The sequence below is a fragment of the Chrysemys picta genome, chromosome 13 (assembly GCF_011386835.1).
Source record: "Chrysemys picta bellii isolate R12L10 chromosome 13, ASM1138683v2, whole genome shotgun sequence".
NCBI classification, from domain to species: domain Eukaryota; kingdom Metazoa; phylum Chordata; order Testudines; family Emydidae; genus Chrysemys; species Chrysemys picta.
The window spans coordinates 9,198,135-9,222,672 of NC_088803.1; the positions used below are offsets into that span (position 1 = coordinate 9,198,135).

At 52.9% G+C, this 24,538-nt stretch overlaps 2 protein-coding genes across 4 annotated transcripts in view; one reads left to right on the top strand and one right to left on the bottom strand.

The window, feature by feature from the left end:
• Positions 1–315: 315 nt before the first annotated feature.
• LOC135975483 (uncharacterized) lies at positions 316–8,762 on the top strand. Its single transcript, XM_065566534.1, has 5 exons — positions 316–382; positions 2,493–3,011; positions 3,720–4,016; positions 5,968–6,060; positions 6,850–8,762. The coding sequence occupies exons 1-5, from the start codon at positions 316–318 to the stop codon at positions 6,855–6,857; spliced, it is 984 nt and encodes a 327-aa protein (XP_065422606.1). The 3' UTR covers positions 6,858–8,762.
• A 12,348-nt stretch (positions 8,763–21,110) lies between these two features.
• LOC101949741 (Fc receptor-like protein 5) overlaps positions 21,111–24,538 on the bottom strand; it is a 166,266-nt gene continuing 162,838 nt past the window's right edge. For all 3 annotated transcript variants that reach the window (XM_065565360.1, XM_065565361.1, XM_065565359.1), the window contains 2 exons: positions 24,000–24,121; positions 21,111–22,430 (listed from right to left, as the gene is read on the bottom strand). In XM_065565360.1, coding sequence (XP_065421432.1) covers positions 22,284–22,430; positions 24,000–24,121 — 269 coding nt within the window. In that variant the 3' untranslated portion in view covers positions 21,111–22,283. The remainder of the gene's footprint in view (positions 22,431–23,999; positions 24,122–24,538) is intronic.

A 24,538-nucleotide genomic window follows, 5' to 3' on the forward strand; every position in this document is an offset into this window, starting at 1 on the left:
TACCGAAATCCTGTGCCCAGCTCTGAGTTAAACGGGAGGTCGCACTAGATGGTCAGAAAAGCCTCGAAATCTTGAATTATGGACCCTGTAGATTCACAGGAGGATGTTGATAAATTGAAGAAGGGACAGAGAAGAGCTATGAGAAAGATTCAAGGAGTAGGAAACCTGCCTAGAGTGAGAGACTCCAGGAGCTTGATCTATTGAGATAAAGAAAGAGAAGATTATAGGGTGACTTGATCACAATTTATCAGTGCCTATGGGGGGAAGAGAAATTGGATAATTGAGGGTTCTTCCATCAGCCTACGAAGATCTAACATGATCCAATGGCTGGAAGTTGACGCTTTACAAATTCAGCCTGGAAATCAGGTGCAAATTTTCAACGGTGAGGGGAATTGAGCGTTGGAACCACATCCCAAAGTCTGTGGTGGGTTCTCTGTCCCAGCAATGTTAAAATCAAGATAGGACATTTCTCTGAAAGATCGGCTTTCGGAATTCTGTGTCACAGCAGAGGTCAGGCTGGGTCCTTGTGGTGACCTTCTTGGCATAGCTGATGAGTTCTTCTCATAATCGTATTTCACAGGGCATTTTGAAACTCTTGGTTTTCGTTTCAGAAGGGGAAGTAAAATTGAGATAGCCAAATCTACCACTGGTCAATACGCCTGGTTCCCAGGCAGATCTAGCAGAGACGTTGGCTTCACGATGAGGTCAAAGGGAACGGCACAGCTACCTCTACTGCAGAAGGAGCCCTGTGACCCTCCACCAGAGGGACCATCATGATCATCTAGTCTGACCTACTGCTCCTCACAGGCCACAGAACCTCGCCCACCTGCTCCTCTACTAGCCCCTAGCCTCTGGCTGAGTTACTGACTTTACTGTTGACTTCGTGACAGGCCCAACACCAGAGCCAGTTCCGTTGAACAAAACCAACCCTGCTCTCATCCCTGGCCGCTTGCGCCATGCCTCTGTGCTGCAGCTGGTTCCCTGTTCCTGGTCTCAGCACAATTTGGGGGACTTCTCTTTTCTGGGGGGACTTCTCTTTTCTGGCTCTGTTTTTCTTTAGAAAAAGAAACCCATGTGCAACGCAACCCCCTTGGTCATCAACTGCATTCTTCTATTTGTTCTAGTAATAGTTGCCAGTCTCTTTACTGGTTTTCATGAGCTCATGTTTGTAGTTAATATTTTTATTGTGCACTAAAACTGTGGATTTTACTTTTGTAACCACACAGATCTCTGTATTTCCCAGCATTATGTGAAAGTTTAGATGTCTTTGCCAGGAACTATGTGTCTAATGTAAATCTCAGATAAGATCACAGAACAATGGCATAGCAGTTAGAATGTGGTTAAAAACGAACCTTTGTTTTTTAATTCATTTTAGTTCATCTTCATTTATCTCCTCTTATCTCATGCTCACAGATTAACATAATACTTTGTAGCTTTACGTTTACTTAATATTTAAATATTGTATTTACTATTTAAATATTGCTTTCCCATAGTTCATCTTCCTCTGACTCCAGATTAAATTGGATCAGTTAATTTTCTTAATTCCTGCCCTTGCGTAACCCTGAAAGTGAAATTAGGTTCTTTCTGCTTCTTTCATCTTCAGCTGTAATGCATTCAACACTTCTGTTGTTGTCTGAGGCCAAACAGAAGAGAGCTTGTGTTCCTTGACTGATATTGGTTCTTGCACCATTAAGAGTAAAAACATGTTTGTACCCATAAAATGAACAGATTTGACCTGAAACAGAGCAAGTGGAGGCCTGTGACTGTGGTGATGTTTTTGCACAGCCGCTTTTCTAACTACATCTGGACTTTAGAGAAAAACCCACATTTATTTTGGTCAGGCTGGACATACAAGATATGCCAATGAACAATCTTATTCTCCATCATCTCAGTCATTAACTAGGAGAGGGAGCGGTCTGGAGGGTAGAGGAGCAGAATGGGGATCCAGGCTGAGAGACATTTCCAGCTCTAATACTAATATGTTCTGACATCTTGTGGTAAGTCACGTAACGTTTAAAAATGTAATGTTCCTGGCCCCACAGATCTCAATCGAATCCTTATACAATAATCCCATATGTCAGGCAGGCAAGTATTATTCTTCCCATTTCCCAGAGAAAAGCAGAGGTATGGGAAGAAATATCCCTAGAGCCCCAGGCAGGTGCAGTAGCCTGGCCCAGGAGCAAGGTGTGTGCCCGGGTTGAGCCCCGGAAATCTGCCAGAGGGGGCTTTGTGCAGCTGGCAGACGGGAAGTGCTTGGTACGGCCCCAGGCAGGACACGACGCCGGTGGCTGAGCAGAGAACTCAAATTTCAGCAGCAGAGAAACCAGCTTAGCATGGAATTGACTTTCCTTCTGACTGTGCTGGGTGAGAGACTTTCTTTCCAATCGCTCTCCTTTTCTTTCTTTCTTTCTTTCTTTCTTTCTTTCTTTCTTTCTTTCTTTCTTTCTTTCTTTCTTTTGCAGAATTCTCACTCCCTTGCTTCTCTTTTTCAGCCTCTCTCCAGATTTTCCCCAGCCTGGTGTCACCTACAGGTAAAGGGACTTTAATGTACCCAGAGGTGCTGTATCTGCCCTGGGGTATTTCCTCGTGTGGAGGGGGGAGGAAAGGGCAGGGGGATGGGGGAGGTCTGTGTCGGGGTTTCCTCCCGCATTTCCTCTCCCCCTCACTCCCCGGTGGTCTCCGCCTCTGCACTAACCTCTGTGTTTCCATTGCAGCTCCCCTATCAGCCCCCACACTCTCTCTGCACCCCCCACACCCGGAGTTCTTTGAGGGGGAGCGTCTGACACTCAGGTGCTCGGCTCCCAGGGCTGCAGAACTGACAGGGTACCGGTTCTTCGACCAAAGTGGGGAGCGGCTCTTCGAAACACCCCCTGATCTCTACAGGGAAGGCCACCTCCATCTCACAGCTCAGCTGGCCACCACCGGGGCCTACAGTTGTGCATACTGGAGGGGGGCATCTGGGCAAGAAACCCCATCTGAGAAGAGCCAGCCCGTCTCCCTTCAAGTGAAGGGTACAGTAACTCCTCACTTACCGTCCCCAGTTAACTTTGTTTCATTGGTGATTTATTAGAGAACATACTGGTTTAAAGTTGTGCAATGCTCCCTTATAACCTTGTTTGGCAGCTTGCTGTGCAGGTGGGGGGGAAGAGGGGTGCTGATGTCAGGGTGTCCACCTCCCCCCGCTCCTGAACCCCATCTCCACAGAGCGGGTGGGGGGACACGACAGGGCTCAGGACGGAGGGAGCTTGCTGGCACCAGCTGCTGTCTCAACTTGCTGATCTACTTAAAAAGGCAGTGTAGTTAGAATGGGGTCAGCGTACTTAAAGGGGCAATGCACATCTCTGTCTCTGTGTCTGTCTGTCTCTCTCTCACACACACACGGTGTGTGTCTTTGTCTCACACAGACATGCAGTTCCCCACCCCCAACCGCTGCCATGTGTCTATTGTGTGTCCTTCCTCCATCCCTGCTGCCTTGTAGAGGGTGAGGCTACATTAACAACAACCTGTTAACCCTTGCAGGCTCAGCCGAGTGCTAGTTCATCATTTAGCAGCAAGGAATTCCCTGGGAAATATCCCACCTTCTGACTCCAGCACCTCAAACAAGCTTCGCAATCAGCAGACTAGGGATGGGTCCCCCACAGTCTGAAGGGACTGGGTTGGGATTAAAGATGCTGGTCCTGTGTTCCTTAGGATGGATAGGTGTCATTGATGTTTCCCAGATGCTCCTGCGGCCCCATCCCTCTCCTTGAATCCCCGGCGCCGGGTGTACCATGCTGGTGACTCCGTGGGACTCGTGTGTTCAGCACCCCCTTCAGTGGACAGGGTTAAAGGTTTCCAGTACTTTGGAGATAGAATAGCTGTGTTAGCGCTGGCTTCATCCAAGAACAACTATACCTACAACTTGAACATCACTGGACCAACGGTATTTGGGTCGTACAGCTGTTCATACTGGGTACGTCTGTCCGGACGGAATGTCCCAGCCAGGAGGAGTGAACCAGTGGTCATCAGCATGAGAGGTGAGCCCTGCCAGTCTGTAATACCCCTGAGGAGAGAGCGTAGTACTTCTGCGCCTTTTATCCAGCATACCTATTTTGAGAGATTTCCATGTCCCCTTTTTGCTTTATGTCCCACCTTCCAGTCTCATTTACGGACGTGTGCACTTTTGCCATGTTGGGCATTTTGGAGAAAAGATTCATGTTTTCATTTTTCTTTCTGTGGGGAATTAGGAAGCTTGTGTGTGTTTTCACGTGTTCAGGTTAGAAGATTTTTGAACAAAACCGGGTGTTTACACATTTTAAATAACAGTGAGTAAAGGGAGGTTGAGCCCCTTTTAAATCATTTACAAAAGAAAGCGGATTCTCACCTAGCGATCAAGAAAGGAAAAGGGTCAGAGAGAAAGTCTGAAAACTGCAGGAAAGGAAAATAACAAGGAAAGAGTTTTAAAACTGCAAAAGAGGGAAAGGATAAAAAATGTTAAACCTGCAGGAAAGGGAAAAAAGGAAGAGAGTGAGTTTTAAATCAATCAGGAAGGAAAAGTGTTAGAGCATCAGGAAAGCCCTCCGGGCAGTCACAGAAAGAGAGAGAAAATCAAGTGAGAGAAAACGTTTTAAAGCGATCACGATCTGCGGCGGCAATTCAGCGGGAGGTCCTTCGCTCCGAGCAGGAGTGAGGGACCATCCCCGAATTGCCGCCGAAGAGCTGGACGTGCCGGCCCTCTCTGAAGTGGCCGCCCCAAGCACCTGCTTGGTAAGCTGGTGCTTGGAGCTGGCCCTGGGTAAATGCTGCTACCACCCATGTGCAAAAAAACCCTCTTTGGCCCCAGGAAGGCGCACTTGGAAATTCCTCCCTGTGGGGTACCCTCAAGCTCTTTCACCCCTCCTCTGGGGAAGAGATGAGAAAGAAAAGAAAGGTAATCAGCTCTTGCCACCAGCTAATCAAACAGGATATGCACAAACCTCTTAGGACACAAAAATCCAATCCTGTTCTTAAAAAGGGTAACTTTTCTTAAAAAAAAAAGAAAGAAAATACATCTAAAACTTAGGCTTTTTGCTAGATTTTAAAAGAAACACAAAAATTAAGCATGTAGATAGCTTTCTTGAGGTTTAGCTTAAAGGTTACAAGCAAAACAAAAGCATTTGGAGTTAGCACAGAGGAGTCCACAAGCGAATACAAAATAAAAGAAATAATCCTAATTGCCTCTTCCTAGACATTCCCTAATTTACTTACATGTCTGGGGTTTGAGATAAGCAAGATCTAGGTATGATCTGATGGTTTTTCATACCTTAAAGCTTCTAACAGCACAACTGCTGCCCTGTTCCCCTCTTCTCCCGAGAACCACAACACACACACAAGGAGTCTTTTCCCAATTTTAAAAAGTTCTACCCCTCCCATTGGCTCTTTTGGTCAGGTGCCCACTCACTTCCCTTTACCTGTGGGTTTCTTAACCCATTCAGGTAAAGCAAGTAGAGAAGAGCTACCAATAGTGTTTTTATAGCTAACTGGCTGGCTGGGTGTCCATAAAAGGAAGTAACCCCTCCCCACCTTCATTTATCACATGCACAAACACTTCCGCAAGTCATGTGGCATTATTTTCCCCACAGTCAGTGGGCTACTAAATAAATAAGACCAACAGAAACATTGGGGAAGACCGGAGATCTTTTGTACCTGTACCTGCAAAGCAACAGTTACATTTTGTGGTTGTTGTTTTTTTGCATTTGTTTATTATTGCAATCAAGTGACCCCAAAGAATTATTATATTATATTGTTTTGTTTCATACGTTGGATCTTCATTTTCTGTCTTTCTCAGTAGCTACCGGGATGTATGATCCCCAGCCCTCGCACGCACACAGACACATACACAGAGCAGGGCTCACCCCCTGCAGCAGGGGGTGGCAGGGACCCACACACACTCTGAGCAGTGCATTGCCCCTCCCTCACCATCACGTTTCTTCTCCACAACCCACCCAGGCAGCTGGTCCCGGGAGTTGGCCGTGGGGGGCTCATTCTTCACCCTCAACTGCCTCATCTTCCTCGTCACCTACTTCCTGATGAAGTGCGAAGGTAACTGGCTTCTTACGGGGAAGGCAGCTTTGATTGGCAGGGTCTTGGGGACTTGTCCCTGAACTCAAAACAACCCACCAAGGCTGAAATTTCTCCCCTTTTCTTTCTCAGCCTACACAAGGTTAGTTGCAGAGGGATGGTTGCACCTACCAGTACCACAGTTGGCTAGGTATCGTGTATGTCAGAGGCTCTGTTCCCATGGGCAGCTCTTCAGCCATCGGCTGACATGCAGCCACCTCTGGGGCGGGGTGTGTTGGGTACATGACAGCTGCCCAACCATTTTGGATGGGGAGCAAAGGAGTCTCCTGAACTGCACTGAAATGGCAGGGGTGGGAAGGGGGTAGGCAGAGCGGAATCAGCTGTGTTGGGATTGAACGCTGGGGGTCACACTCCAGCAGTCGGTCGTGGGGCTCCCGGCAGCACAGCGCCCCCTAGAGCCTCCCTGTGATATCGAAGTCAATCCCTGACTGCCAGGGGAGACCACCAGCTCCTGATTCCCCGCCCCGCGCCCCGCCCCGCAGTGCCCCGTATTGCAGCTCTGGGGAAGTGGGGTCACCCCTGGCTCCAAGGGGGACAGCGCCCCCTAGTGACCTGCTCACCCTGCTATCTGTAGCACAGGGCCCCTAGCCCCATGGAGAGCATCGGTGAGTCAGCCACCGGTTGTTACTCCAGCAGTTTCATCCCTCCTTCCTCAGAACTTGCCGTCCCCCCCCCTTAGCTAGAGATCTAAATAACAGGTGGGACTGAAGCGTGGTATAGACTCCAGTGTTGTCACTTTTTTGTTTGCAGGTTCCTAGGAGAATCACAGGATGGACATCCAAGCCCGAAGAAGAACCTCCAAAGGTCTTTAGCATGAATCTTTCCAAGCTGTCTGTGATGCCAAGTCCCAATCAGTCTTCCCTGCCCCCTGCCTCAGTTTCCCCATCTGACAAATGATGTTCATGATCTTCATCTTCTATGTGGGGTGTTGTGAAGCTTAACATATTTGCTTTGAATAGTCTGCAGGTCGCTTCCCTGGTCATGTGGTTTGGAGCCCTGTGCAGCACCGGGAATGCAACACAAAATATATTTTAGCCTGCTGTTGTAATTTTCCATGTCACATCACTGCCGTTGGTTCCACTGCTGACATTGGAGCCGCTTTTAAACTGAAAGAAAGAAAGAAAGAAAGAAAGAAAGAAAGAAAGAAAGAAAGAAAGAAAGAAAGAAAACTGACCTTTCTTCTCATTTTCCAGATCCCATCTGCCACTCGTTTCCAAGCTGAATGAATTCCTATAAACTCCCCTCCCTTCCTGCTTCATAATTAAAGTTTACTCCAACCCACTTCAGTTTCTGTCTCATTGATGGACCTGGTATTTGTGTGCTCTCTCACACGGTTTGTGTCATATCCTCCGCATTGCCAGCAGATGGGGTGATTCTCCCCCCACTTTGACCAGCAAATTCTTTCCCACATAGATTATTAGAGTCCAAGGCCAAAAGGGACCATTGTGGTCACCTAGTCTGAGTTCCTGGATAACACAGACCATAGGGCTTTCTCAAAATAATTCCTAGAGTGGATCTTTTAGAAAAATATCCAATCAGTCAAGTCCAGAGAGCTCCGCAGTCATCTCTTTTAAAACTCTTTGCTGCAAGTTACTTGCACTTGCTGATTTTAAAATATCTAACTTTAGTAGCTTCTGTTTAGCACCCTCTAGAGATACTAGAGGAATAGAAAGAGTGTTATAATCATCATATGAGGCGACTACATCATCTGTATATATACAGAACAGAAATATTTATTGAACACTTCAGCCTCTTCTGCATTACTATTGATAATTCTACCATTTCAATCTAGTAATGGCCCAATAATATTGTCAGGATGCTTTTTATTCCTAATATACTTAAAACCCTCCTTCTTATTGTCCTTAATGCTGCTGGCCATAGAGTTCTCCTTGTGTTCCTTTTGCTTCCCTTATCAATTTTCTATAATTCCAAGCTTCTGTTTTATATTTATTACTATCAATTTCCTTTTCTTCCATATGTAATTAAGCTGCCTTCACTTTCCCTCTAAGCCAGGTCAGGCTTTTAACCAATATGGCCTTCTTGTAGATTGGCTGGGCATCTGATCCTTTAACTTCAGTGCAGCTAGTGTCAATCGGCCATAGCAACATTGGAGTTTATGGACCAGATCCCCAGCTGGTGCCAATGAGCTATTTCTCAGACATTGACTGTGTCTATTGACATGTCTCAACCAAAGGAAGGAACATGTGCTTTCCTTAATTTGCATTTAAGCAGTAAACAGAGTCATCAAGCAGGGAGGGAAAACAGAGGAATTTCAAACCAGTGAAAAAAACCAGCAGGGAACATCCTTCCAAAGAGACTCTTTGGCTCCTGGGTCTTAGCTGGAAACATTTTCAAGAGGGGGACTGAAACTATCAAAAGGAATGACAAACACCCCAAGACACCCTCCCCACTCTCTCTCCCTGCGCACCTCATTCTCTGCACAGGAGAAGACAAAGGAAACAGCTGTTGGACTCTGTGGCAGAGGGTCCTGATGTGATCTGCTGGAGCACAAGGTGAGAAAGTTTGCTTTTCAACTCCAGTACTTTCTTAAGCAGATACTAGGAAGTGTTTTATCTTTATTTTTCTTGGAACAATTTCTGACTTTGATGCTTCATTGCTCATACTTTCTTGAAATTTGTCTCGTTATAATTAATAAATTTGTTCTACTGTTTTATCTAATCCAGTGTTGAAGTGTGTAGGTAAGTGTGGTGTTATTGACATGAACTGTGACTGTATAGATCATTGTTGCAACCAGGGTACTATGGTTGCACCAGATGTTGAACAGAGGAGGTCAAGTGGGAAGGTTGTAGTTTGCTGGTTATGGTTATGCTGTCTGTATGTTTGGGGGACGGAGCAGCAGCCCCAAGTGACTGATACCTCCGATGTTGGGCCAGGGGTAAATGACCTCAGATGACTTACAGGCTCTCTGGTTCCGCGCTCTGAGCCTTGTGAGTTTCAAGCCTTCGTACGAGGCAGAGGTTTCGATGAACCCAGTGACAAAGAGCTTTAGGGATTTTCTTTGTCTTCTCTTGCATGGCCCATAAACACCATGGATGTAATTTTCCAAGCTTTGTGGACATTTTGCAGTAGGAAAAAGCATAAAAGAGAACAACAACCAAAGCGGGCTGGAAAGGTTAACTGAAGGAGGAGTAACTGTGTTATTCCCATCTCCAACCCACTGGCTCCCACTTCCCTCCCAGAGCTTGGATTAGAACAGAAGCTTTCTGACTCTGAGCTCCCCTCTGCTCAAACCCATGAGACTCCACCCCACTCCCAGCGTCCAGAATAGAACCCAGGAGACCTGGTTCCCAGTCCCCCTGCTGGCTGCCTCAAAAGAACAAAAGGGAGGACCAGAGACAACTCTTCATCATGAACCTTCAGTCAAACCAATGGAGTGTCACAGAGATGAAGGGTACCAGAGAATGTCACTGTTCTCCTAGAGCCACTGTGGGCTCTGCCTGCGGGCCTCGTGCAATCCCCGGAAGACAGTAGCACAAGGAGCAATGAAGGGTCACCAACTCTTGGGGCTCCATTTCCCACAATGTCCTGCCTTGTGAGCTGTGATCCACTCCAATCTCTCATGCTCAGCAAGACTGAGTGACCCCAACCATGTTCGCTGGATTGCCCTGGGGGTGCCATGGCACAGGGAGAAAGGGGATTAGCAGGGGTGCTCTCCCATGGCAGGCAGTGCTGGCTGCCATGCCCTGCATAGTGCTAGGGGGCGCTGTGCTTCAGGAAGCAGCATGAGTGTCTCCTTATGGTGCATTGTTCTGCTGGACTTGTCACCTCATGGAAGGTGTGCAGAGAAGCTAATGACATGTAGGGTCATTAAATACCCACTGGCTCGTCTTGTCCCCAAAATTCCCACCTCCTCTTCCACTGGGTACAGAAATCTCGCTCTGCTGAGCTCATGGATTAGGTCTGCGCCTTTTTACAACAGCTCCGGTGTCCTACACTGGGGGGTTGGATGGGTCAATATTGGCTGGGATCGCTGCTCACTGACATGGCAGAAAAGCCGCTATCCCCCACAGGAGGGGGCTGAATGGAAGCGCTGGGTGTCACGTTTTGGGGTTTGATCCAAAGCCACCTGCCCTGTAACCCTGGTGCCTTGAAATGCTCAGCTGCTGCAGCTCCCTGTCTGGACATTCCCGGCCAGCAGACAAACATTTACTGAGTGTCTGCGATCAACAGCCCTGGTTTAGCAACACCAACTCCAGCAGCCTGCTTGATATATCCTGCCATGCCTGGTCCCCAGCAGCCTCGGTTACTGCTAGCCAAGGAACCCCAACATCCCCTCGGCCTGAATGTCCCTCAAACCATCTGCCCTGAAATGTCCAGCCCTCTCCTGCAGCATCCAGGGAAATAATAAGGTTCTCTGCTCCCTTTAAGAGACAATCCCCAGCTGCTCCCCACATTAACTGGAGTTACCAGTGCCTTGAATTCAAACCCAGCCCTCGGTTGGTTTAGATTGAAATAAACCAAGTTTATTAACAAGAGGCCATGGGTTAAGCGAAGCCAAGTGAAAATAAACCAAGTTAGGGATGGTTACAAGTAAATCAAAGTGAAAACACACAGCTGAAAGGCTCAAACTCAAGGCAGCAAGGCACAGTCTGCGTTGAAGGTGATTTCGCTTTCCGGTTACTCTTGGTCTGGCCTGGGCAACAGGCTCTCGATCCTGACCTTCCTGGGAAGTGCGAGGTGCTGGTTTCCCTTGTTGTCGTAGGGGGAAGAGAATTTGGGGGTTCACTGCCCCTCTCTCTATAGTCCAGGAGAGCATGTCTGTCTGTGTTCATTGACACTGCTTCAGGAAGGAAGGTCTCCTGGGGGTGCCTTCTCCCACCCTGTCGATAGCTGAGTCGTCACCTCCTCTCCTTGGTGGCTCGATGGCTTTGTTTAACACCCATGTACATCCTAATTCTCTTGTCACTGGTCACCCGGCTTCATTTCTATTCAAGCCCTGGGCAGACCTGGTTCCCCTGTGTTCAAATACAGGCTTTAAAACAGATTCACACAGGTCAGCCATATCTCCACCTGCAGCGTTCTCACCTATACTCCACAGTGATATTATTGACCAGTGTGTGGGAGTTTCAAATGATACCTCGCAAGGCAGAGTTTGTACACACGTCCTTTAAGCTGTGTGTAGGATGTGAATACAGGGGTGCCTGGGGTCACACTGGGCAAGCAAACCCTGTGCGCAAGGGTTGTGCAGCTGTGAAACAGCGGCCATGCCCCACCCCAAATAAAGCTGCATTTTGGTAAGTTGCTGAAGCGTTCATGGTGCCTAAAGCCCTTTCAGATCCTGTGGATGTTTCTCAGATCTCACACCTGGACTTTCCACCTGAAGCTCCCCCTCCAGGCTGTAATTGAAGGAGAGAGATTGCAGATCAAACGGGTCACCTTGTGGAGAGAATCCAAGGCACAGAATGTAGGGCCCCCTTCACAGAGGAAACCAGTTACGTGGATCTAGAAGCAGCAGTGGGAGACAAGGAAGATGAGGCCATTAATGAGGAAGAAGGAGCCACCTACCGCCAGCTCCTGGACCCAGAGGAAGCTGCGAGCTGCAGAGAGAGGAGAAGCTTGAATGGAACCAGCAGGTTAACATCTCTGCTGAGCGCGATGCACATGATGTCCATGTGTCTGTGCTTTTAAGACTTGTGATGAACTCCCCGGGATCTCAGGAGCCACCCAGCTGAGATGTGAAACCCACCCACAGCACTTCTCTCTCACGCTGGTGGACACCGATTCCTGATTATTCCAGTCTGTGTGTCTGTCCCCAGGGCCGGCTTTAGGCCGATTCAACCAATTCCCCTGAATTGGGCCCCGCGCCTAAGAGAGCCCCGTGCCCAAGCCCCAGTATAGCATACCGGTAAGAGCCCCAGGCCCTTTCAATTGCCACCAGAGCCCCACTGCTGGAGCCCTGGGTTAGGGTTGCAGGGCTCTGAGGGCTATTTAAAAAGTCCGGGGCTCCCGCTGCCTCTACCGCCCCAGCCCTTTAAATAGCCGCCGGAGCCCCATCGCTTCCCCAGGGCTCCCACGGCTATTTAATGGGCCGGGGCAGTAGAAGCAGGGGAGCCCCGGGCCATTTAAATAGCCCCCAGAGCCCTGGGATAGTGGGGGGCTCTGGGGGCTAATTAAAGGGCTGGGGCTCCAGCTGCCTCTGCTGCACCCCCCGCCTGCACCAGCCCTACATCCCCTGCCCTGCTCGCAGCCAGCCCCTGTCTCCAGCCAGCCCTGCACCCCCTGCCCGCAGCCAGCCCCTGCTGCACCCCCTGCCCTGCCTCCAGCCCCACACTTCCTGCCCGCACCAACCCTGCACCCCCTGCCCTGCTCGCAGCCAGCCCCTGTCTCCAGCCAGCCCTGCACCCCCTGCCCGCAGCCATCCCCTGCTGCACCCCCTGCCCTGCCTCCAGCCCCACACTTCCTGCCCGCACCAACCCTGCACCCCCCTGCCCTGCCTCCAGCCAACCCCTGCCGCACCCTGCTGCAGCACTGCCTGAAGCCAGCCAGCCCCACACACACCCCTGCCCACACCAGCCCTGCACCCCCTGCCCTGTCTCCAGCCAACCCCTGCCGCACCCCCCGCCGCACCCCCCTGCCTGAAGCCAGTCAGTCCCGCACTCCTCTGTCTCCAGCCCTGCCAACCCCTGCCGCACCCCCCTGCGGCCCAGCCTGAAGCCAGCCAGCCCCACACACACACCCCTGTCTCCAGCCAGCCCCGCACCCCTTGCCCTGCCTGCAGTCAGACCCTACCTCCAGTCAGCCCCTGCCCTGCCTCCAGCCAGCCCCATGTCCACTGGTGCCCTGCAGTTCCCAGGGCAGTAACCCTGCACACCTGCTTCAATGAGAGGGGCAGGGAGCAGCTGGGACCCACACATGTGCACACCACTAGGGTGACCAGGCAGCAAGTGTGAAAAATCGGGACGGGGGTGGAGGGTAATAGGAGCCTATATAAGAAAAAGACCCAAAAATTGGGACTGTCCCTATAAAATCAGGATATCTGGTCACCCTAGCACACCCCCAGGGAGTGGCAGGGACCCACATATGTGAAACGGAGCTCATTAATAACCGATCAACAGCATATATGACGCAATGTACGTAATATATACTTTTATTATTTATATAGTTATGGAAAGTAAATAATACATGGAAGAAATGAAAGGCTTTTTTTTACATGGGTTTTTTTTTTGTTAGTCATCCATGCTGGGGCCCCTCAAAAATGTTCGAATTGGGCCCTGCACTTCCTACATCTGGCCCTGTCTGTCCCCCTCCTGTCTGCCTGTCCTCCAACAGGGCCGTGACCTGCCCTGTCTTCATTTGGCCATCAAGGGAACTGGGCACGAGTGTGTGGGGTTAAGAGGGTGAATTTCTCTGGGGAGATGTTAGCATCCAAGAGCCGCCTCACCTGACACTGTGATGTTCCTGGCGACAGTCACGGCCTGGCTCCTGGGGGATGGGATCCATCTCCCGCCCACATTCTCCTCGTACCCACAGCTGAGTTCCCCGGTGTTGTTTGAACTGGCCAGCGGGATTCTGAGCACAGAGGTGTTCATAGAGACAGTCCTGGGATCTGTCGTGTTGATCTCAGACCACACGTCCCCAGGGATGAGCTCGGCTCTGTCCTTGTAGAAGTGAAACCTCCGCTGACCGGCGTCCCTGGGGGCCGTGCAGGTCATGAGCAGGTGGATCCCTTCGCTCACTGTTCCAAATGGGGGATCCACACTCAGCGCTGGCTGGGGAGGGGGATCTGTGGGGAGCAGGAAATGGGAGGCGTTCAGCTGGGACATGGCAGTGGGAAATGTGGAGATGGTGCCTAGAATTCCACTTATTCAGAGCTGACCTGTGTCCTCTCTCCAGAGCCTCTTGTTTCACCTCAGGATCCTGAGGGTCTCCCCCCAGAAATGAACGAGAAGTGGGTTAGGAGGAGGGGATTCTATATGGGTCCCAGATGTGGGATCAGAAGGAGCCTGGCATCACCAGGACATGACTTGTTTTTTGTTATATCTCTGTTACTAATGTCCCAGCCCCTGATATTTCTGGAGCCCTCTGTAGATAGGGAGGGCCCAGGACATCTGGCGATCCCGCCCCCTCTGGACATACTGTTTGAGAGCTGGGTGGCCCTGCTGGGATTCTACTGTCCCAGAAGATAGAGGCGCAAGGCGGCCATGTTGAATATCCAGATCTGTATATTCTTGGGCTAGCTGAGCAGCCATATCTTGTGCTGCTGTCTGAAAGTCAGTCAGATTGGAGATCAGGCAGCTTCTCCAGTTACATAGACAGGCTGCTGCAGGGACACAGTGAGCTGGGGAGCTGGGACGGGGGATGGAAAAGACAAGGGGGTCGGGGGAGGAGATGGCTACTTGGGCAGCTGGTGACACAGAAGCAGAGGAAGGGCCAGTGAAGAGCAGAAGAGGGCGGGATCCTGGACACAGACCCCAGCCAGCCCCAGCTCAGTGCCCAGGGACCACATCTCCGCCAGGCCATGCAAACACTGAGCAGCAGAGATCTCACTGCCGGGGAACCCAGTGGGATCAGCGTCCCCTCCTTGGTACCTGAGGGGGCAGCTCCTGCCCAGGGCCAGCTCAGCCTGCCGGGGCGGGGAGGGGAGGGCTTGTGTGGCTGAGACCAGGGAGTCAGGGAGCTGCCCCCAGCAAGCACAGACCAGGCTGCCTCACGCTAAGGGCAGGTGGAAGGAACGTGCCCCAGAGCCCTGGGTGTCCCCAGGGAGTGTCACACATGCTCTCTGCTGAGTAGGTCGTGCTGATCACTGACCATGTTGGATGCCCAGGTCTGTATCCAGGCTGGTGGAGAGGGACTGGCTCTTCCCACCTTGGATCTTCCGGCCGGATTGGGGTACCCGGTACAGACAGGTGCCGAACCCAGAGCCCCCCAGCTGTGCAATGCTCTAGGGATGAGTGAAGCTGCCCCTGAATGAGCCCCCAGCTGAGGTGCTCCATGCCCCCACCATGTTGAATTGGATCCTTCAGCTTTGTGACCCCAGGGGCAGCCCAGCATGTGAGGGGAACAGGCTCACTGGGCAGGTCCCCGGGGAGATCAGGACTCAGGGAGAGGGAGGGGGCCAAAGGGGGGTCTGGAAAAGACAATGGGTGAGATTTCACTGCAGGAGAAGGGGCTCAGAGAGCGGGGAGGCGGAGATGCCGGGGAGAAGGTTGTTACTGACTAACTGGAGCGAGGGAGGGATCCCACAGGAGGAATAGTTGCCCTGGCAATTCCACTGCATCCCAATCTGACCCTGCATCCCAATCTAGCATCACACCACTCCCCAATATTACACTGCACCCTGACATAGCACCGCGCCGCACCCCAGGATCTCACTGCAGCCCAATAGGAGAGGACGTTGTAGCCCTAGATACCTCCACACTGCACCCAGTACAGCATTGACCTGAAACCCAATGTACCGTGTGACTTGTGTGTGATGTAGGAGATCGGGTAGGTCGGCCACGGGGCTCAACACAAAGAGCAGCACTGCTATTGAGAGAGGGTCACTCACCGTGGATATGGCCTCTGCTGAACTCTTGTGTATTACGTAGTCACAGGAGTATGGCCCTGGCTCAGCCTTGGTTTCCACCTTGTCCCGGTTGTTGGGGTTGGGGATTTCACCCAAGTGCTTGTAGAACCTGGATTTCATCCCTCAGACAGGCCAGGGAGATGAGCAGATGAGGGTGATCGGCTCCCCTCAGAGATACACAGTGTGTGGGGGGCACAGAGAGAGTGTGGGGGTCGGCAGGGAGTCTGGAACAGAGATAGCGGGGAGACCCATAGGGAGTGAGGGGAAGAGCAGGTGGGGGAATGAGGCACCGACACAGGGCTTCAACCCAGCCCCATCTTCCTGCCCCATGACTGTGAAATAACCCATGGCAGATATACATGGAGGAGCTCTCCAGTAAACCAGTGGGAACAGAGCCCCCTTCCCGGTACCTACTGGGCCCAGCACAGCATGGTTGAATCCCTTCCCAGTGGTTGAGCCCTACACCCACCCACCTGAACAGGAGAGGAGCCAGGGACACCAAGGATTGGATACCACCAAGGAATGAGCAGCCTCCGGTCCCTGCTGGAGTCTCCCCTCCTTCCCGAGGGGTGTTGGAGTCTCAGCCAGTAACATGCTCATGCTAGAGAGTCGTGGGACTGGGTTCTCACTGCCACACATTCTGGGTTCTCATTGCCACACTGGGGGAAGTGGGGTGCAGAGAGGGGGTTGAATGGGGCAGGGTTGTTGATGCAAATGGTTCAGCCCCAAGACCCTCATTCCCATCAGGGTATTCACCCCACATCCTCCATCTGGGGGACAGAAGTGCAAGAGGGAGGAGAACCCATCAGCCGACTTTCAGACCTGCCTAGCAATAGCTGGAAAGCATCAAAATGAAAGAGAAATGAGGAAGCTCAGGCGGATGTGGGGAAGGGAGGGGGGAGTTTTTCTATCCCCCGTGTTTCCTCTGGGGTCTCTGCAGAACCTACTATTAATGTCCCGCTGGGCAGTTCTGGGTCTGTGACCCTGGCTCCGAGTTGACTGTGGGAGCCCAGAGCTGGGGCAGGGAGAGCTCCCCACTCCACACACAGCTCCACATGCATGGGGGGGACTCCATGAAATGGGGAGGTGGGTGCTCAGTCTCCACGGCCATCCAGCCCCCGCTCTATTTGCTGAGGCTGCCAATGAAGGACTGGGGCATCTTCTCCCCTATGGCCTGGGCTTGGACCCACCAAAGGGACCCCCCAGAGAGGCATTAGCTGGGGTTTCTCTTCTGCCCCCAACGACGTGGCTCTGGACAGGAACTGCTGCTGCTGGGGCAGGTTCCACAAGAGATGCCTGTGAACTGGACGACCTGACCCACCCAGGGGATGATCCGGGGGCATGCGGAGATGCCCCCTTCCTTGCAATGCCAAACATCACAGTGTGGGAGGAGGGGGATCCCATTGCCTGAGACCTCCCCACCCTCAACGAGAGCATCTCAGCAAGGACAGGAGACGTTGTTACCTGCAGGGGACACCGGCCTGGGGAGAATCTGGAGAGAGGCTGGATGAGAAGAGAACAGAGGGAGTGAGAGCTCTGGGGATGGGATGGGGGTGTATGAGGATGGAGGGATGTGGGACGGGGTTATTACTGGACAGACACACAGAGGGATGGGGGCTGAGGGAGATCACTTACCCAGCAGAGGAAGAAGGAGAGTTAGCACCATGCTGAGCTGGTCGTTCTGGGCTCAGAGCTGGGTTCTCAGCTCAGCCACCGGCCCTGTCTGGGTGCAGGGAAAGAGATGGGCCCCTCATCTCTGATGAAGGCAGAGGAAGTCACAGCCTCAGGTGTGGTCACTGCTCAGCTCAGGGACTGGAGAGACACCAGTGCCTGGTGCGTAGGGTGTGCGTAGGGGAGGTGGCCATTTTATCAGGGCTGACAGTGGGTGGGGGACGGAGCAGTAGTCCCAGGTTACTGACACTTCCAGGGGTGAGCCAGGGTGCAAAGGAGCTTCAGATGAGTTACACTGGCTCACACCCGCTGGGATCTAGACTTAGAGTGACTCCAGTGGAGCTACGGCCCATTGACCCCAGCTGGGATCTGGCCCATTCACTCACTGGAGCTACGGCCCATTGACACCCACTGGGGATCTCGCTCATTCATACCAAAGACTCGGAAACCAGCCCTCTGGTCCTGCTGTGGCCTTGGGGTGTGTTTTAAACTGACATTTGGAGGTGCTGGTGCGGTGCAGGGAGCTTAGCACACACGGGGAGTGATGGGCCTGGGGAGGGTTTCCAGTCCCCAATCCCTGACCCCGTGTGTTGGGTATTGACTCCGCACTGGCACTGAGAGGGGGAACAGGAGCTGGAGGGTGGGCCCAGCCCAGTTGGAAGTGGGGAAAGTGCATCATTTTTCATTCCCCTACCAGCCCCCGGGAATGGGGGCCGGGATTCCTAGACACAAGGAGGAGAAGCACCGCCGAGGTTGGGAGAGGGTCTCCAGGGGGAAAGTCCTAGGAAGCGTTGGTCTGTGCCAGAGCCGGATGAACCTGGGGAGGGGTGAAGGGGCTGCGGGGGCAGGGGAGCCGGGGGAGAGATGGAGAATTATGTTTATCTGAGTTGAGTTTACTGGACTCTTTGTTTATCCCCACAGGGGAGAGTCTTTAAAGTGACCCAGCTGAAGGGCCCCATCATGGGAGGAGAAATCATCCCAGGGCTTGAGCTGCGCCCCACCCCTGACACGGCTGCATTTCAGTAGGTTGCTGGAGCGTTCATTGACCCCTCTGCTGCTATTGTAGTTAGCCGGCCTTCCCCAGCAGTCTCTTGGGATCCCTGCTGCAGCCGGTTTGCTTCCGAACCGCACCTAGAGACCAACTGTACCCGCTCGTGCTCCACACGTTGCATTTCCTCACCCACAAAGTGGTGGGACTATTTACCACCTGTGGAGGGTGAAGAGCCCCAGTGGGCCAGTGTCTATTCCGCCCTGATCCCACGGCCCGCCGGGGATATCGGTTGGCGGCTCCTTCACAGAGCCGTGAGCACAGGCATCTATCTGGCATGGTTCACTCCCATTCCTGAGGCCTGCCCCTTCTGCAGCGTGAGGGAGAACCTGGCGCATACCTGCCTCGAATGCACCAGATTGCAGCCCCTATTTCGGCTCCTCCAGAACCTCTTGTTGAAGTTCTGGCTGCAGTTTTCCCCACACCTGTTTATTTTCGCACACCCTATCCTTGGCCCCACAAAGTCACGAGACCTCTTCGTCAACCTCCTCCTGGCCCTGGCTAAAGTCACCATCTAGAACACCAGGAGGAGGATGCTGACGAGGGGGTGCTCTGAGACTGTGGGGCCTATTTCCGTTCCTCCCTGCTCTCACGTCTCCGGGCAGAGTTCCACTGGGCAGCGTCCTTGACAGCTTTGAGGAGCAGTGGGCGCTGTCTGGTGTCCTCTGCTCGGTGTCCCCATCCGATACCCTCATTTTGAACCTCTGACCACCACTCCCAAACCTGTTTTCTCGTTAGTTGTCCCAAGGAATCAGTTGAAACCCGGGTCCAGTGGTTCCTCCCGCTAGGCTGGGGGAGGGGCCTTTAGAAGTGGGCGGCTTGCGCCCACTCACATTCCAGGCTTTCCAATAAGCCTCACTACACACCCCAACAGGTGATTGGTTCTATGATTAGATTTCACCAAGCCAGTAACAAATGTGGCCTCCTGGATCACTATACCAACCTTATCATGGAGTCACAGGACGGTCCCCTTAGGGCAGGCCTGCAGAACATACGGCCCGTGGGCTGCATGCGGCCCGTGGGGGCTCACTGTGCGGCCCGCGGGGGGATTCTAAACCCCATGCACACATCTGTCTTGCGTCCCAACCACACATTGGTCGGGACGCCCTTTAACCACTCGCTCACCATCACTGCCAAAGTCCCGAGGCTGGCGTGGCAGTGCTTCCTGGGGCAGCTCCCGGTGGCGTGCCCGCCCGCCGACAGGAGCCAGCAATGCGGGCGGCTGAGTCCAGCCCAATCAGAGCTGCGCCCCCCCCCCCCAACCCAATGCCGGCGCAAGGATATTTTTGCGCCTTCTCGTGCCACCGGACCCCCCTGCCCCAAGCAGGACACGGGCACAGAGCCCTCGCGCGCTGCTGGTGCCCCCCCCACACCAAGTGGGATACAGGGATGGAGCCCTCGTGCGCTGCTGGCCCCCCTCCCACTCCAAGCGGGACACGGAGCCCACGCACGCCGCCGCGCCCCCCAGTCCCCAAGCGGGACACGGGGATGGAGTCCTCGCGCGCCGCCCCTCCCCCACAGCGGGACACGGGCACAGAGCCCTCACGTCCCCCACAGCGAGGCTCAGCCACCGCCCCAGTCCTTTGCGCTTTTTGGCCCACCCCCCTGGGACTCCTGCCCCATCCAACCCCTCGCGTTCCTTGATGCCCTCCCACCCTCCTTCCCTGTCCCCTGACTGCCCCCCGCTGCCCCATCCAACCCCTCCTCTCATTCCTGATGGTCCCCCGGGACCCCTGCCCCATCCAACCACCCCTTCTCCCTCTCCCCTGACCACCCTTGGAACCCCTGCCCCTGACTGCCTCCCACCGCCCCATCCAACCCGGGCTCCTTTCTGACTGCTCCCTGGGACCCTTGCCCCCATTCAATCCCCCTGTTCCCTGGCCTCTGACTGCCCCGACCCCTATCCACCCCCCCACCCCTCTGAACTCCCCTGCCCTCTATCCAGCAGCCCGTCCCTGCTCCCTTACCGCGCTGCCTGGAGGTGGCTGGCGGCGCTACAGCCGCGCCGCTCGGCTGGAGCCGGGCCATGCTGCCACCGCGCAGTGCCTGGAGCACCGGGTCAGGCTGAACTTGCAGCCCCCCCGCTTCCCGCCAATCAGCTGTTCTCACAGGAAGCCTGGGAGGGCTGAGAAGCAAGCGGCGGCTTCGCGCTCAGGCCCAGGGAGGCGGAGCGGAGGTGAGCTGGGGCGGGGAGCGGTTCCCCTGCGTGCCCCTCCCCCCGGGTTACCTGCTGTGGCGTGGGCGGCTCCCCCCACCCCAGCTCACCTCCGCTCCGTCTCCGCCTCCCTGGACTTGAGCACGAAGCTGCCGATTGCTTCTCTGCCCTCCCAGGCTTCCCGCGCGAACAGCTGATTCGCAGGAAGCGGGGGGGGAGGGGAAGAAGCGGGGCGGAGTGTTCAGAGGCGGAGGCGGAGCGGAGGTGAGCTGGGGTAGGGGGAGCCGCGGGGTGGTGCTGAGGAAGGAGGGGTTGTTTCTGCGGGGCCGGGCGGCGCTGGGGGGGGGTGTTTCCGCGGGGACGGGGGGTTTCGGCCCTCAGCTGTTTTCTTTGCAGTAATATGGCCCTCGCCGCTTTACGAGTTGTGCAGGCCTGCCTTAGGGTCTACAGTCTACTTTGTCAGCCAAACAAACTGGAATTAATTGTAATGGTCTCTTACACCAAAAATCACATCACGTTTAGGTTGCTTCCAGGTCCAAGAGGCCAGTCACTTACCCCAGATCAACTGGTACCTTAGATCCTACACCAAAGACAACACCTGTAGCCAATCCTGTGATAAACTGTCTAAAGCTTTATTAACTAGGAAAAAAGAATAAGAGTTATCAGCAGATTAAAGTAAGAAAACATTTACACGACAATAAACTACCATCAAAATCCGAAGAGTGACAGATTTGTAGTGATCTGTCAATTCAAAGAGTCTTTAAGGCCAGACCTAGAAGGCAGCCCTGGGGATCTCTGGCTTCAGTTCAGAGTCTCTGGCCTCTCTGAATTCAAAAAGTCGAAAAGACGAAATTTCTTCTCGTCAGGGATTTTTATTCTCTTCCCCCAGATGTGAAGAGGACGGGACGAGTTCCCATCCACGTTTCCTCTTCATGTGTGGGGGGACACAATCAACAAAGTGTTTCGTCCTCTGATGTTCCACAATGGTGTGTCAGGTCTCTATGGGCCTTCTTTTGCTGGGCAGGAAATAACACCTCCTCTGGCAAAGTTGTATTTCACACTTGGTCATGCTTCTCTCCAGACTGCGTGGGCGTTTACAGTTACAGAGCAAACAAATATCACCTTATGACGTGGGATATTGACATTATGCATGAGATTAATGAAGGCAGCAACATACAAGCGTTTTATAGAGTCTAAACACGAAAGACATTCTTAGAAGAGTATTACCTATTTAGAGCAAAAAGAATATACAGGTGACCTGCTCTGATCTCCAGCTACGAGGTTGTCAGTTCTTAGCTAATGCCTGCAGCCTGGCAAGAGTGGAGATCAGACTTCCCAGCATCACACAAGCCATCCTGTTTTTCTTATCTGCCAGTTTGCTTGATGCATGGAGACTCATAAGTCCACATTCCTTTGTCTCGGGCCACCTTGTTTATCAAGAATCAGAGTGGTAGCTTATGCTCCAATACGTCTGTTAGTCTATAAGGTGCCACAGGACTCTTTGTCGCTTGTTTAGCAACCACACCCATAACATATTTCCAGCATACATATGTAACTCTTTCTAACAACCCCTACATACATCATACAGTGATATTCCCGGGCAGTGGGTCACAAGTTTTTATATGATACCCGACAAGCTGCTGGTTGGTTAAATAGTCTGACAAGTGTGTTGGGTGTGCGCTTAGCCAAGTGGCATAAAAGGGAGCTTGAGATATAAAGGGTTAAGGATACGGCTGCCTGGAGGAGGAGAAGATGCAGAGAGACGTAGAGAGGGTTTCCCCTCCTTATTTAGCTGCCTTTCGGGTGTGCGTTGTCACCACCTCGCTATACAGCACATGCTCATCTTCAGCAGGCTTGGCTTTGTTTTTCGACTGGGTTGCCTGGGCCTCCAAGGTCGGGAATACCATGAGCGCGTAAGTGACTTCAGAGCCCTGGTGGGGGAGAAAGAGAAAGGGTGAGAGGGAGGGGTGAACGGACTGGTTGCACTGGTTGCAAGGATATTGGAGGACAGGATGAAAGTGAGCTCAAAAAATTGGAGAATTGCCCTGAAATCTGTAAAATGAAATTGAGGGAATTACCAAGTACTCCAGCGAGGAAGGAAAAATGAAAGGCGGCAGTACAAAATGGGGTATAACTGACGTGACAGGAGTATTGCAGGAAAGGTGTGCTAGTGGGGCACAAAATCCATATGAAGTAACAGCATGGTGCTGCTGACAAACGGCTATCCCATAGGTAAGACATGGGAGGTAATTGTCCCGCTCTACTCAGCACTGGGGAGCTCTGATCTGGCGCGCTGGGTCCAGCTCTGGGCATCGCACTTTAAGAAAGGTGTGGATGAACTGGAAAGAGTCCAGAGAAAAGCAACCAAAATTATAAGACATTTAGAAAATACGGCCTATGTGGAAAGGGTGAAAGAATCGGGCATCTTTAGTCTAGAGAGGAGGAAGCTGAGGGGGGGACATAACTGTCTTCTAACATGACATTCTAAAGAGAACAGTGATCAATTGTTGTCCATGTCCACAGGGCCGGTGCAAGGAAGTTTCGTGCCCTAGGCGAAACTTACACCTTGCGCCCCCTCCCAGCTCCCTGCCCCCCTCTGCCCTGAGGCGCCACCCGCGGCAGCTCCCCTCCCCCCGGGGACCCATGCAGCTGCACCCCACCCCAGCTCACCTCTGCTACGCCCCCTCCCCGAGCACGCGGTCGCCGCTCCACTTCTCCCGCCTCCCAGGCTTGCGGCACCAATCAGCTGTTTGGCGCCGCAAGCCTGGGAGGGCAGGAGAATTCGAGCGGGGGCGGCGTGCTCGGGGAGCAGGTGGAGCAGAGGTGAGCTGGGCTGGGGTGCTGCTGCATGGCTCCCCGGGGGGTGGGGAGCTGCCGTGGGGGGGAGCTGCCGCAGGGCTCCCTACCCCAGCTCACCTCTGCTACACCCCCTCCCCGAGCACGCCGCCCCCGCCAGCAATGACAATAATTGCATGGAGTGGCCGCTGCGCTGGGAGAGGGAGTCTGAGCCAGACGTGTCAGTGAGCCGCCGGCAGCCCAGCCCAGGAACGCTGTAAAAAAAATTGGGGGCACTGCTTTTTGGTGCCCCCAAATCTTGGCGCCCTAGGCAACCGCTTAGTTTGCCTTAATGGTAGCACCGGCCCTGCCTGTCCACTGATGGTAGGACAAGACGTAATGGGTTTTATCTGCAGCAAGGGGGATTTAGGTTGGATATTAAGAGAAAATTTCTAATGAGATGACTCCTTGAGGTCCCTTCCCAGCCCTACATTTCAGTGACTCAGTGGAGGTTTGGGGTGATGGTGAAAGGGGTGACGAATTCCCAGCCCTGCCTCCTGGATGAACAAACTCTGTGCAGCATCTCGTTGTGTCTGTTCTCTGTCTGCCCCACCCTAGACAGGGAGCTCTATCTCAGGACTGCGGAGAAGATCCAGACTGTGCAATGTTGAGGCCATTGGACTGTGCCTAGGTTTGAAGCTTAGCCTATAAATCCATTTTGTTACCTGTTCCATCTGCTCTGCACCAGGAACCCTGGCTTCAGATCCCTGATGATCATGACCAGGATGCAGGTTTCTGGCACATCCTCTGGGCTCAGATCCCTCTGTGCTTTTCTGAGGCTTTGGAACTAAAAAGGAACCAGATGAAAATGGAGATGAAGTCTGGAGTATCATGAGGAAATGACTTGCTATAATGTGCAATCTGGAGAAAGAAGAAGTTACACTCATCTTTTTACCTGTTGATTTCTGTACGTGTGTGATTCTGCAGCTTCTACCAGGGCACAGGGTGAAAACGGAGCCAACAATTTATCTCTGTTTGTTTAAGTTTATATTTCCCCGAACTTAACCATAACCACAACTGACGATCTTCATACTCACATCTAACCATAGAGCTATTGCTTAGCCACAACCCAGCCCCTCACCATAACCCTAACAACTAACCCTAACAACCTGAGAAGAGGTTTGGACCTATCTCAGTGCTCTTGCCTTGGGTATGGGGAAACCAAGTTTGGACTGTCTGCTCTGCCACCCACTTCCTGTGTAAT